The sequence below is a fragment of the Asparagus officinalis genome, chromosome 4 (assembly GCF_001876935.1).
Source record: "Asparagus officinalis chromosome 4, Aspof.V1, whole genome shotgun sequence".
NCBI classification, from domain to species: Eukaryota; Viridiplantae; Streptophyta; class Magnoliopsida; order Asparagales; family Asparagaceae; genus Asparagus; species Asparagus officinalis.
The window spans coordinates 14,783,922-14,797,069 of record NC_033797.1 but is presented as its reverse complement, the minus strand read 5'-3'; the positions used below and the strand labels follow the sequence as shown (position 1 = coordinate 14,797,069).

The window sequence follows — 13,148 nt, the reverse complement described above, 5'->3', positions numbered from 1 at the left end:
AATTTCGTTTTGATTTTTTTAAAAAAACCAGAAGTAGATTCATTAATTGCACCCAGGGTGAAAGAGTTAAAAAAAATAACTTGGGGGTCTATTTGCCAGACAAAACTACAAGGGTGGTTTGTTCGAAATAATGACACTACTGGGTGGTCTATGTGCGAGTAACCCTTAAAACAATGCAAGTGGTTATCACAAATATATGGTATACTAATCACTAAGACCATCTCCAACTTAGCGGCATTTTGGTGTAAAAAATGATTTTGTCGCTACGTGTGAGCTCCAACTCAGCCCCATTTTTTGCTGCATTTTAGCGGTGATGAACAGTGCGACGTCATATTTGGAGTCGCACTGTTCATCACTGTATTACTGTTCATTTATTTTTTATTTTTTTACCTTTTAATTTTATATATTTACAATTTGACCCCAATTGTTTTATTAAATTTATAAAACAACCCCAATAATATTTAAATTTTATAATTTTACCCCAATTGTATAATTTGGACAAATTAAGTTATTTTTAAAAAAATGTAAATAATGTTAAAATTTAAAAGACATTATTATTAATTATAATATTAAAATCTAGATATTATAAGTAAAGTCCCATGAAATATAAATTAAAAATATAAAGAGCAATCCTAATACATAATTCAAATATAAATTACATATCTGAAATACATAACATATAAAAACTGACACACATAATATAAAACTTTATTAAAATAAAACATAAGTTACAAACTAAACATATAACATTACATAAGATGGACAAGCAACTCTCAATAATCTGATAGATCAGATCTAGAGTGTCCAATATCATTGAAATAATTGCCAAAATTAGAAGCAGACCCTTGTTCTTGTTGATTTTTTTTATTATTTTAATCTGTTGAGCTCAAACGTACTCACGTACGTTTGGATCAGCAATGAAATTCAAATCTTTCATTATAATTTTCCATTCATCTCTATCTTTTTTCATAGCTATCTTTTCTCGTTCGATATCAAATGCTACTTGCCTGTCCAAGCTCGCTTTGTCTAACCTGTCTATAAGTCGGTTGTTATTTGCATCGATGGAGTCCACTACACTTGACTCATGATCATAATTTTTCCTTTTCAATTTGGCTTTTTTTACCCCAATAGGTCGTTCAGGTGGAGTAAATGATGACAGTCCAGGAGATGTTGATATAGGAGAATCCGGAGTGGGATTATCTGATTGTGACGAGTCAAAGTTCACACTTTGGGGTTGTCTTCGACCAACTTGTCTTGCTGTGGGGACATCATCTTTAAATTTTTTTTTAAAATTTAACCATATTCCAGACATGATCAAATTTAAAACTTTTTTTGTACTTTGGTTCTTGCATAAATAACATCTTTGCTCGAACTAACTGTAAATTATAGTGAACATCAAGTTATGTATTTCAGAAACAATAATAAATTTCAAAATAATAATAATAGAATACTTACAATATCTTCATCTGAAGCACCACTTGGATTTAGATTCTCTACTTGTCTCAAGCACACATTCAATTTCCTTACTTCATTACTTATTATTTCCATTCGAGAACGAACTGATCGGCTCGTACGCACCTCAAAATGCTGATCTCGAAGTTCATTGTATCTGTCCTCCACACGAGACCAAAATACATCTCGAGACTGGTTTCGACCGATAATAGGGTCTTGAGAAATATCCATGAATACTTGACAAAGGAGCACATCTTCAGTAACCGTGTATCCAGATGATCGAACCGACATTTTTTTGGTAAAAACCGGTTGGTTTGGAGATTAGGAATACTTTGAAGAAATACTTCGAATTGGATGGTTTGAAGCAGACGCCGTGAATGTTATTTATAGCCAATCCAAAAAAAATTTTGTTTGAATTTGAATTTGAATTTGAATTAGAATTTGAATTTATCAGTGGTCAACATCTGAAATTGAATCGTTGTGTACAAACTGATCAGCTTTACACATTGTCTAACATTGTTAGTGGGAATCATTTTCTAAAATCAGCTCAGCTTTACACATTGTCCAACGTTGTCAGTGAGAATCATTTTCTGAAATCAGCTCAGCTTTACACATTTTCCAACGTATATAGCTAAGCATTCATTGAATTTGAATCAGCTCAGCTTTACACATTGTCCAACGTATACATAGCTAAGCATTCATTGAATTGTGTGAAAGCTTTATATAAGTGGGAATCATTTTCTGAAACCACCTCAGCTTTACACATTGTCCAACGTATACACAGCTAAACATTCCTTGAGTTGTGTGAAAACTTTATATGAGTGAGAATCATTTTTTGAAATCAGCTTAGCTTTACACATTGTCCAACGTATACAACTAAGCAAATTTGAATTTTGTGACAATTTGATAACAGCTAGAAAACATTTCCTGAAATCAGCTCAGCTTTACACATTGTTCAACGTATACAGCTAAGCAAAGTTTTATAAATAGCATACTAGATTAGGTACATCCACATAATTATTCGTTGTTGTGTTAATATTATCCTCCATTTCTGCATACTTCAGTCATTCTTTTCTTACTTTAAAAATAAATTTCGATGCTGGAGGTCCATCATATTTATCATCATCTTTATCTTTGGATGATGATAATTTTTTGTCCAATATCATTGCAGAGATTGATGAAACCGAAGAAGTAATTTGTGAGTACATCAACAACAACATGATAGATTGATGAAACCGAAGAAGTAATTTGTGAGTACATCAACAACAACATGATCCTCGCTAACAATTTACGTCAACAAAACTACCAACACAACATGATCCTCGCTAACAATTTACGTCAACAAAACTACCAACCGATCCATGGTGGCTCGATTCCCGATCATGTAGTGATCAACCGCGATCGAGAAACTGCGCATCAGAATTTGGTCATATATTACTTTGCCGATAATCCACGTTTTGGAGAAGATATGTTTCGTCGTCGATATCAGATGTTAAGAAGTTTGTTCCTTCGTATTGTTGATGTAGTAAAAGATCATGACTATTACTTCCAACAACAAAGTGATGGACTTGGTAGAATGAGATTATCACCGTTACAGAAAGTAACAGCTATTTTTTGCATGTTAGCATACGGTCTACCAGCTGATGCTACGGACGAATACATTAAAATAAGTGAGTCAACAGTGATTGGAAGTATGACAAAATTTTGTCGTGCTATGGTGGAGATATTCGCAGAGCGGTATCTACGAACACCTAACGCTAATAATATTGCTAGGCTACTCTATATTGGTAAAAAACGTGGTTTTCTAGGAATGTTAGGAAGTCTTGATTGTATGCATTGGAAATGGAAAAATTATCCAACGGCATGGTCTGGGCAATACGCAAGACGTAATGGGTCACCAACTATTATCCTTGAAGCTGTAGCAGCTTATGATCTTTGGATATGTCACGCATATTTTGGTATGCCAGGCACCAATAATGATATCAATGTACTGGAGTCATCTAATCTTTTCTCTTATCTAGCTCAAGGTATTGCTCCTCCCGCTCACTATGTTATTCAAGGAAAATAGTATAATATGGGTTATTATTTAGCTGATGGTATATATCCAAAATGAGCTACTATTGTACAAATAATCCAACAGTCACAAGGTAGGAAGAAAAAATATTTTGCCGTGAAACAGGAAGCATGTAGAAAAGATGTAGAACGTGTGTTCGATGTTCTCCAATCTCGATTTGCAATTGTGGCAGGATCAGCACGTTTTTGGAAAAAACATGCATTACATGACATAATGACTGCTTGCATTATTATGCACAATATGATAATCGAGGATAAACGTGATCTTTGTGCACCAATTCAAGAAGTGAGGGAAGCACCAACACCAGAAGTTGATACTGTAGCAGATAAAACTACAAGATTTAATCAATTTATTGCACGTTACAGACAAATCAAGGATAAAGATGCCCATATTTCGCTTCGTAATGCATTGATAGATCGTCTATGGGAGGAATACACTAATTCAGAGAGCTAAGTGCATATTAAATTTGTAATTTTTACATTGTTGTTAATGTTTAATTATTTTCTTGTATTTTATTTTCTTTTGTGTTCTTAAATGTAATATTTTGACAATATCAATAACAAATATAGATTATTTTAGCAATCAAGTTATTTTAATTAATAAAATAATATTTTATTGTTTTATTAGTTTATTTTTTGAAGTAATAAATCATTTTGTTTGAAAAATATGTGAAAAAATAAAATAAAATTTGATATGTAAGTTAATTGTTGAAATAGTTAAAAATATAGGGAATAAAAATTAATAATATAAAAGTAGATAAAAAGAAATATTCTGAGAATATTCTTTTTTGGTGCAAAAAAATGGTACAATGGGTTGGAGATGAATTACTGTTTGATGTGACTTTTGCACCATTTTAGTACGATGGATTGGAGATGCCCTAACATCTTGCCATTCCACCAAGATAATTTCTATAAGAAATTTATCATAAAAGTAAAAAATCATCAAAAGTCAGTATGACTTTAACCTCCTCAAAATAAGTTCACCCAGAAGTCACGAAGCTCCAACAACACTAAGGGGCTGTTTGGTTGGCATTTTTTGCCCCTGTAAAGCTGTCAAAACTGACAAAACTTGTCAGTTTTGACAGCTTTACTTGCAAAAACGCCCATTTTTGGACGTTTTTGTAAGTAAAGTTGTCAAAACTGACAATTTTTGTCAATTTTGACAGCTTTACAAGGGCAAAAAATGCCAACCAAACAGCCCCTAAAAGCAAGGTGACACGTAGTCATAAAGTGGAATGTTAAAAGCTAAAGTTAAGATCAACCTCCTTCTACACCCAAATATGAAGCAAGTATGTTGAATTTTCTGAAAATTTAAAACTGTAATATATAAGATTTGACATAAGCCATCCAGAGGATAATATTTTATTAAATGAGCTATCAGATAAATTTACCCCAGACATCACCCTTCCGAAACCACTTATCTTGGATGAGGGAACCACTGTATACAATGGAAGCACACTCTATTGAAAGCTCAAAAAAGGAATGGCTTCTTACGAGAGAAGGACAAAATAAATAAATTAAAAAAACTTTTACAGACACTTAATCGTCTTGTAAGTGCTTTTTTATACAATAAAATGGGATACATTCATTGATCAAAAAAAAAAGAAAAGCTTATAGTTTGGGCCTCTTGAATAGCAAAGTGGATCATTCTGGTTCTAGGAAGGAAAAGGAGGAGGAACATAAGCTTTCATCTTTTTTTCTAGTTTTGCCTTTTTCTCTAGGGCAGATTCTATCAGAACAACTCATGGTTGGGGTTGGTTGGAAAATTTTAGCTTTTTTATCTATGGTTCAAATCATTCTATTCCTATAGGGATAATTCTTTTTGTTTGATATTTAATATGTTGGGCGCGCATGTCACGCTCCAACTAGCACCTCATATGTAGAGGCCACCATCTGGTGTTAATGGTTGGATCAAGGTCTTTGGTGGCCCTATAGAGATAATTCTGATAGATTTCTTATTGTTTTTTCAAGAATAACTCTATTTCCCCCCTATTTCAAAGGGTTACTAAGAGCATCTCCAACAGCTTCCTCATTTTATTGGTATTCTCACTTTTGGAGAATTTTGGGCTTTTTTTGGTCCAACAGATTCCCCATCCCATTCCCCAAAATAGGGATGGAGGAGAAAAAAAGAGGAGTCTTCCCCAAATCTAGGGCATTCTTCAAATATTTGGGGAGGGCTTTGTCATAAATGCAGCACGTTCTTCAAAACGGGTGGGAGGAGAAAATAAATATAAAACAATGGTAGCAATTACAAAAAAAGACATGAGGGCAGTTCCAATGCATAAGAACATCCCAAAATAGGGATGTATAATATTTTTATTATTGTAATAAATGCATGATTCTTCAAAATGAGGAAGCTGTTGGAGTTGGAGCAAAAATAATTTGAAGAATATGACTTTTGATTTCCCATTGTGGAGAAATTTTTGAGGAAACCGTTGGAGATGCTCGAAGACTTTCCCACTACAAAATTACCATACTGAACATACTCCCTCTGTTTTTCACATGAGTGCGGGGGGTTCCATAGGATGCATACTCCCACTTCTCATAAATAAAACAATAAATATCTGACTTTACAGATGCGCCTGGCCCGTGTAAATTAAATGATAAGATAAAGGAAAAAAAGTTAAAAAAAGTTCCTCGATTATGGAGTCGGAGCCCCTATGCAGCCCAGTTGGGATTAAAAATCACCTTTTCCTTTTTAAAATCTTACATTAGCATGATATTGATAGCTGTAATTAAGATTAAATTATAAGGACCTACCCATATTAAATTAAAAGATGAAATAAATACAACGGATTCATATATCTTAAGGAAAAAACACTTGAAATAAATCTAGCTATTAACACCTCAATTTTCAGTGGATCTTATGTCCAATGCGGATACGATTGGACACTAATATGTTCAATTTTCGGACTTACTTTTATTTGTGGATGGGTCCTCTAAAAAAATTGATTTATCTAAAAAGACTTCAAAAAAATTCTTTTTATAAAATTTAGATTTTTTTTTTGAAACTGAAAAACAGGGTGAGGTGCCCTGTTCATTTATAAAATTTAGATTGTTTTTAAATTAAAGAATGTTTATTGCAAAATAATTTGTTGAATAAATTTACTTGAAGAAGCAGATAAGAATAGATATGCAATAAATTAAATACGGATAAGATTTAATCACTGTTAAAAATGAAATAGTTCTAAAATTTCTTACGTACAAATTAATACCTAGCTATGAAGGATTAATTTTGGATAACGACAAATGTGCAAGACCAAGTTTTCTATAAGAGCTATTAAAATATTAAAAAAATAAAATTGTTAAAAATTCCGATAGAAATTAGGGCGCGTGAGCGTGAGCAAATAAACAAGAGAGATCAGATGGGCAAGCTCTTATTCTGTAATTAAGACAAATTAAAATGTATTACATACCTCCACCCTTCTTTATACATCATTGAGATACTACATTAATTTCTTTGGCGAAATAAGGCTCTCTCTGAAAATTGCAAAGTTCCCTCGATGAGTATATCTTATTACTCCATCGAAGAGTACGTGCGAAGCTCCACTACAAAGATCATAACCAATGACGTGCTATTTTCTTTATACATCATTGAGATGCTACATTAATTTTCCAATACAACTTGCAGGTAGTCTTGATAGTATCTCAGCCACAGCGTCAAGTGGTAGAAGAGTGCATGAACCGCGTGCTTCAGTTTTTGTTTCAGGTCATCATACAAAAATATTTTGATGGCCAGGTGCGGAGCTGAATGAGTGCCTTTGGGTTCCAAGGACACTAGTAAAAATTAAATATCTACCAGAGAGCACATATAAAAATAACAAAAGTATAGATGGTTTAGCGGAAAAGGGTCAAAAGGAACCCATCATGCGCGCGGGTTCGAATCTCGCAAGGAACCCAGCATGCGCGCGGGTTCGAATTTTTTCAGCTTAATGATAGTTTGATGGCTTATGTTGAGAGAGATGTATTTTCCACCATTACCGATGCATCTATAGGACACCATAGGATTAAAATCCTGGCTCCGCCACTGTTGATGGCAAACCATATTGGTAACTGGGATAAATTTTTATACCTGGACATTGTTCTTGATTCTTGATCTGGTGATCATCGTGTGTTTCTTCTCGGATTCGCCTTCTTCTTGTGATCGGTTGAGGGTTTTATTCTTCTCCATTGACTCTTGCTCTTTGAGAGCCCGCAACAATTTATTTATTTTTTTATTTTTTGGTTTTTGTTTCGGCCTGTAGCACGCAAAATATTTTAATTGTAAACCGTAATTATCTGAATCAATTTATTGAAAGAAGAAAAAGTAAATACCTGAGCAATGTTCTTGTTTCTTGATCTGCTCATCATTCTGCGTTTCTTCTTGGGTTCGTCATCTTCTAGTGACTGATTGATGCTTTTATTCTCCGCCATTAATTGACACTTGTTCTTTGAGCGCCCGCAACAATTTTTTTTTAAAACTTTCTTATTAAAATAGTTTCGTAGCTGGGTTAGTATATATAATTAGACAATCTAATAATGCACATCAAATAAGATTACAATCTTTTTTAAATATCGTTGTTCCTTTAAATTCTAAGTTTGTAGATTTTTTTTTTGTCAAATAAATCCTAACTTGATAGTTTACTTTTTTTAAGAATCTTAACTGAATAGTTTTCAAGTACTTTTCATATTAAAAATAGAATATTCTCACTTGACTGATTTATTTTCTATTTTAATGCCATTTACTATTAAAGAAATCTTAAATAGAAACCTAATACAGATTTGTCATGTGTACCACTAATCTTCTCTTGATATAAGAATCCTAATCAAACAAAATCTAATCATAATTCGAAAATTTTAAACAGGAAATGTTTAGGAATCAACTATGTACATACCAAATTAAAAGTAACCATAAAAACTAGAAATAAGAAAATCGAAAATTCTGTTAACTTTCTCTTTTTTAATCACATAAGTATTTAATACTTGATGCAATCAACAATTTATTGTTGGCTTATGTGATTAGTTTTGGTTAAATGGGTTTGTTTTTCAGATGCAAAACTACCTAAACTTCAAAATGTCAGCCTTGCTTAAATTTAAGAATTTAGCATCTACGTTCGTGGTTTTTTCTTATGAGATGGGTTCTAATGGAAATTGGCCTTAACAAAGATTAGGAACAAAACGCAGGGATAAAACAAGAGAAAAATGCGGAACTAGTGAATAGGAGAAAGACATTTATGATTTGTTTGGTTCAAGTAAAATTTTGGTATTTAGTGTGGATTACAAATTTTGAGATCAAAAAGTGTGTTTTTTTAGGTTTTGAGATTTCACACATGATGTTTGTTTCAATAATTTTTTTAGAATGTTGAATCCCAAAAGTTCAGAAAACACCTAATTTTTAGAATTTGTCAAATCCTCTCAATTGGAGAGTATTTGACAAATCCCATAAATGTGTATGCTCACCCCTCTTGTATGCTCACCCCTCTTTCTATACCCTTCCATTTTATGTTCTTGTGGGAGGTAACCTCACTAAGGTAAATATATACACCTCTCCTTCTTTTTTAGAATTAATTATCTTATAATTTGGATTTGAATCATACAAAATATTACAAATTGTAAGATTTGTTTTCTTATAATAATATTGAACCAAATAAAATATTAGGAATTCTAAAGCATGTATAAAACCCTATGGAATTAAAATTCTCTATGAGATAAAAAAATCCTAAAAGTTTGGCAATTGAATTTGGAAATTCTCCAATTTTCAAGTTATGGTTAGTTTTAAATTGATAGTTTGATTCCTAAATTTAGTTATTTAGAATCATATAATATTGGTTAGCTTATTTGTTTAGAGATTCTTATGTTAATAAATGATTAGTGGTAGGCATCACATCGTCCAATAGGATAGATTTACCCATTTTCCAAGTTGAGATAGTGAAATTAACGCACTGATTCATTTTTCCCACGTCCATCCTCAGAATGCTTATGGTTTCAATTGATATTTTCCTTACTTTATAAACAAGTTAGTTCCTGCTCTTGTAATGTTTGACCAATAATTTCTTCGTGTTCTTTGTTTATAAGAATAGAGAACTTGCTTGTAGTTATACCATAGAACCGTGCCTAATGTTGTATAAATTATGTACATCATGCTAATGTAATAGCTAACTATTTTGATTTGGACTCCCATGAAAGGAGAAATTGAGCAATAACGAGTAACTTCTAGGAAAAAAATTTAGGACGATGGATAATCAAATTATTTGAAGAGATGAAGAGTCAATAGGAAAGTTTAATTACAAGATATTGATGATTAGATAAAAATGATGTGTACTCAATTTAGCAATATAAGAAATTAGATAACATTAAAATATCCTTAAATTTATAATCTAAAACAGACCATTATGTAAAATTTGCAGAGTTTGGATTGTACGGATATTCAATCTCTATTCAATCTCTTTCGTAGTCATTTATTTATAGGAATCTTATGCTGATACTATATGAGAGTGGATCCTTAAAGCTTTGATTTTTGAGATAACCCCAAAAACTTATCGTCTAAATTATAAATTTACCATTAAAAACTAATTTAAAAACATATATTAATCTATACCTGTATCGTGCATTATGCAATGCACGTGTGACATACCAGTAATAATAATAATAATAAAACACGGTAAAGAGGAAGTCTTTGTGCATTACCTCACTAAGAAGACCATTATAGTTCAAGAAAACTAATGATTACTAAACATAGGTACAATATGACTATTGATACATGTTAGAAAGGGTAAATTTCACTATAAACCCTGAATTTTGGCATGTTCTGCACAAAACACTTTAAAGTTTCGTAGTTAAATAGAAAACCTAGTTATTGAAAATTATCATAAACGGCGTTAACATCATACTTCATATATATATATATATATATATATATATACTCCTTTTAAAAGCACGAGTTCGGAAAAATCTTTCTATGGTCAGTATTACCCTTAGTTTTTTTTAATATTACATTGTTATCCTAATATATTCTAATTTTAATCATTATCTAATTCCACGTGAACTATCTATAGGTTCAACAATTTAAAAAAATTATTTTGAATATTTTACTTAAATCTTAATCTATCCAAATACTAATTATATCCTATATTAACTCCATATGAACTACCTATAGCTCAAAAATATAGAAAAAAATAAGATTAAAAAATTATACATAGATAACATATTATAATACATGAAGTATTATTAAATACCCCAAAATTTTCAAAAATTGCATATAATAGCCTTAAAAGTTTAAAATTATACTAAACACCTTGAATTTTTAAAACTTAAAAACTAACATGATATCTAAAAATTTAAAACCTGTAATTAACACCCTCAACATTTTAAAAATTATAGAAACAACCTCAAAAGTTTAAAGGCTAAATTATATTTATATATCATATGTGTTTCGCTCTTGAAGCAGTTATATACCCTAAGCTACAAAATATAGCAAAAAATATCCTGAGTTGGCAAAAAATTACAAGTTGGTACCTTCTATAAACCAGTTGTGAGAATATTCTCTGAAATATTCCCACGTGATGGACCTATGACCAACTTGAATACTTCTTACCCTCATTTATTGTATTACCTACCCCCCGACAAATTAGATTATTTTTAACATCATCTTCTTCTTTTCGTGGCCTCCAACTTCATCTTCCTCTTTAATATGGGTAACAGTAGAAAATAAGAGCTTTCACTATGGGGGGGGGGGTTAATTCTTAAGGAGGGGCATTATTGTCCTTTTATGTATTTTTTAACATCCTAAAATTCAGAGATTTTAAAACTTAGAAACAGCATAGATGGATTCCAGGGATTACCATTAGGCACATAGAAATTTAAAATTAGTAAAAAAATAACTTCAAAGTTACAAAAATTACAAAAACTCTCTAAAAAGTAAAAAATTATTAAAAAATTCTAAAATTTTAAAAATTATAATAGGTACACATCAAATTTAGAAATTATTAGCAGATTGCTAAATATTTAATTTTTTTTAAAAAACAATCCAAAATTTTAGTAATTATAAAAATACCCTTAAATTTTCAAAGTTACGAGAAATATTCTAACATTTAAAAACTTATCACCAATACATAAAACATAAAAATTATAAGCGCCCAACTTAAAATTTAGAATTTTCATAAAATACTATCAAAGTTTAAAAATTACAATACATACCCTCAAAAGTTTAAATCACAAAAAGGATGAAATTTGGCAAAGAAAAGAGGAAACAGTTGATATTATTACATTAAGATATAATAGGTTAGCATTAATTGATTATAATGTATAAACATTTATCTCTAATGTTGATAATATTTATTTATAAAGTAAAAAATATAATAAGTTATGTATAGAGAAACTATCAGAAAGTTCAGAGATATTCTTTAATTTCCCCGTTTGGCAAAGGGTTAATTAAGGAAGAAGGATTAAGGAGAATGGTTAACTTAGTTAATCCATTATGAAGGGTTAAAAATATTCTAATTATGTTTGGATTCGATAGTTAAGACAATGAGTTAAGTTTTTTGTGTTTATCAAATGAAGAAGGGCTAAGGAGATTAATCTCATTATTTTTTTAAAATACCACTTTCGCCCTTAGTGAAATTTATAACTAATTGCCGCATTAATATATTTTTCGCATTATTTACCTTTTGAGCAATTTCAAAGATTTGAAGCGCTAATATGTAATTCAGTTGAGACACGAGGGATTAATATCTTTTTTGAAATAACGCTCAAATGATAATTTGATATTATTTAATAAATGATCGTTCAGAAGGTAAATAAAAATAAATTATCATTTTCGCATTATTTCAAAAGATAAAGAGAGATAACGAGCTAACAAAATATTATATGGCTTCTTATCTATCAATAAACCTGGCAAAAAAGATTTGATTATTCAAGAGAAAAAAAAGATTTGATTATTCAAGGAAAAAACAATCTACTCAATAGCTCTATATGAAATTATAAGTTTTGCTCATATAAAGATAATAAAAGACATAATTCAACCTCCTTATACTTTAATATTCAACAACTACGTATTTTAATTATTCCAAAACTGTAAAGCAATCCTGTTACGAAGCTATTCACCCCTTAAACTTTCATCTGCACCAACCATGTATTGGGGGGTCTTCTTCCTCATCCGCCTCATCTTCATCCGCATTCATCTCTAATCCATTGAGCATATTAAGTATTTATCATTTCCAAAATGGACTGACTGCAGTCCTCATTCATCATAGCTCTAATGTATGAAAGGAAATGTGCAAAGATTGAAGCAAGAATCAACAAATTTAATCATATATGAAGACCCTAAAGTATGCATTAAGCAATTCAGAATCCATTTAAATGACTGCAGGAACAATAGATTAGACGATGTGGAACCTTGAATAGATTAAACATCCAAGCTGAATGAGCAATGAATTTTCTTACAAATTATAGGATTTGATACCTTCTCTCTAGTGTCTACTTGGCATTCCATGTCACAATCTGCTAATAAGTTCAGAAAGATCAATAAAGTGAAATATATGTACCTACAAATGCCGCCATGTAACATAACACCAAATGATAGTCAATAATTGAAGCAACTCCAAAAAGGAAGAACTACAACAACACAATCAAGAGCAACACATCAG

General features: G+C 31.1%; 1 protein-coding gene and 1 long non-coding RNA gene across 2 annotated transcripts; one reads left to right on the top strand and one right to left on the bottom strand.

Moving 5' to 3' along the window:
• On the top strand, positions 2,942-3,979 carry LOC109838230. Its single transcript, XM_020406687.1, has 2 exons — positions 2,942-3,479; positions 3,699-3,979. Exons 1-2 carry the CDS (start codon positions 2,942-2,944, stop codon positions 3,977-3,979), a joined length of 819 nt encoding a protein of 272 aa, XP_020262276.1.
• LOC109836708 lies at positions 12,472-13,148 on the bottom strand. Its single transcript, XR_002246072.1, has 2 exons — positions 12,965-13,148; positions 12,472-12,757 (listed from the first exon to the last, which is right to left on the bottom strand). It is a non-coding gene; the product is annotated as an uncharacterized LOC109836708 (long non-coding RNA).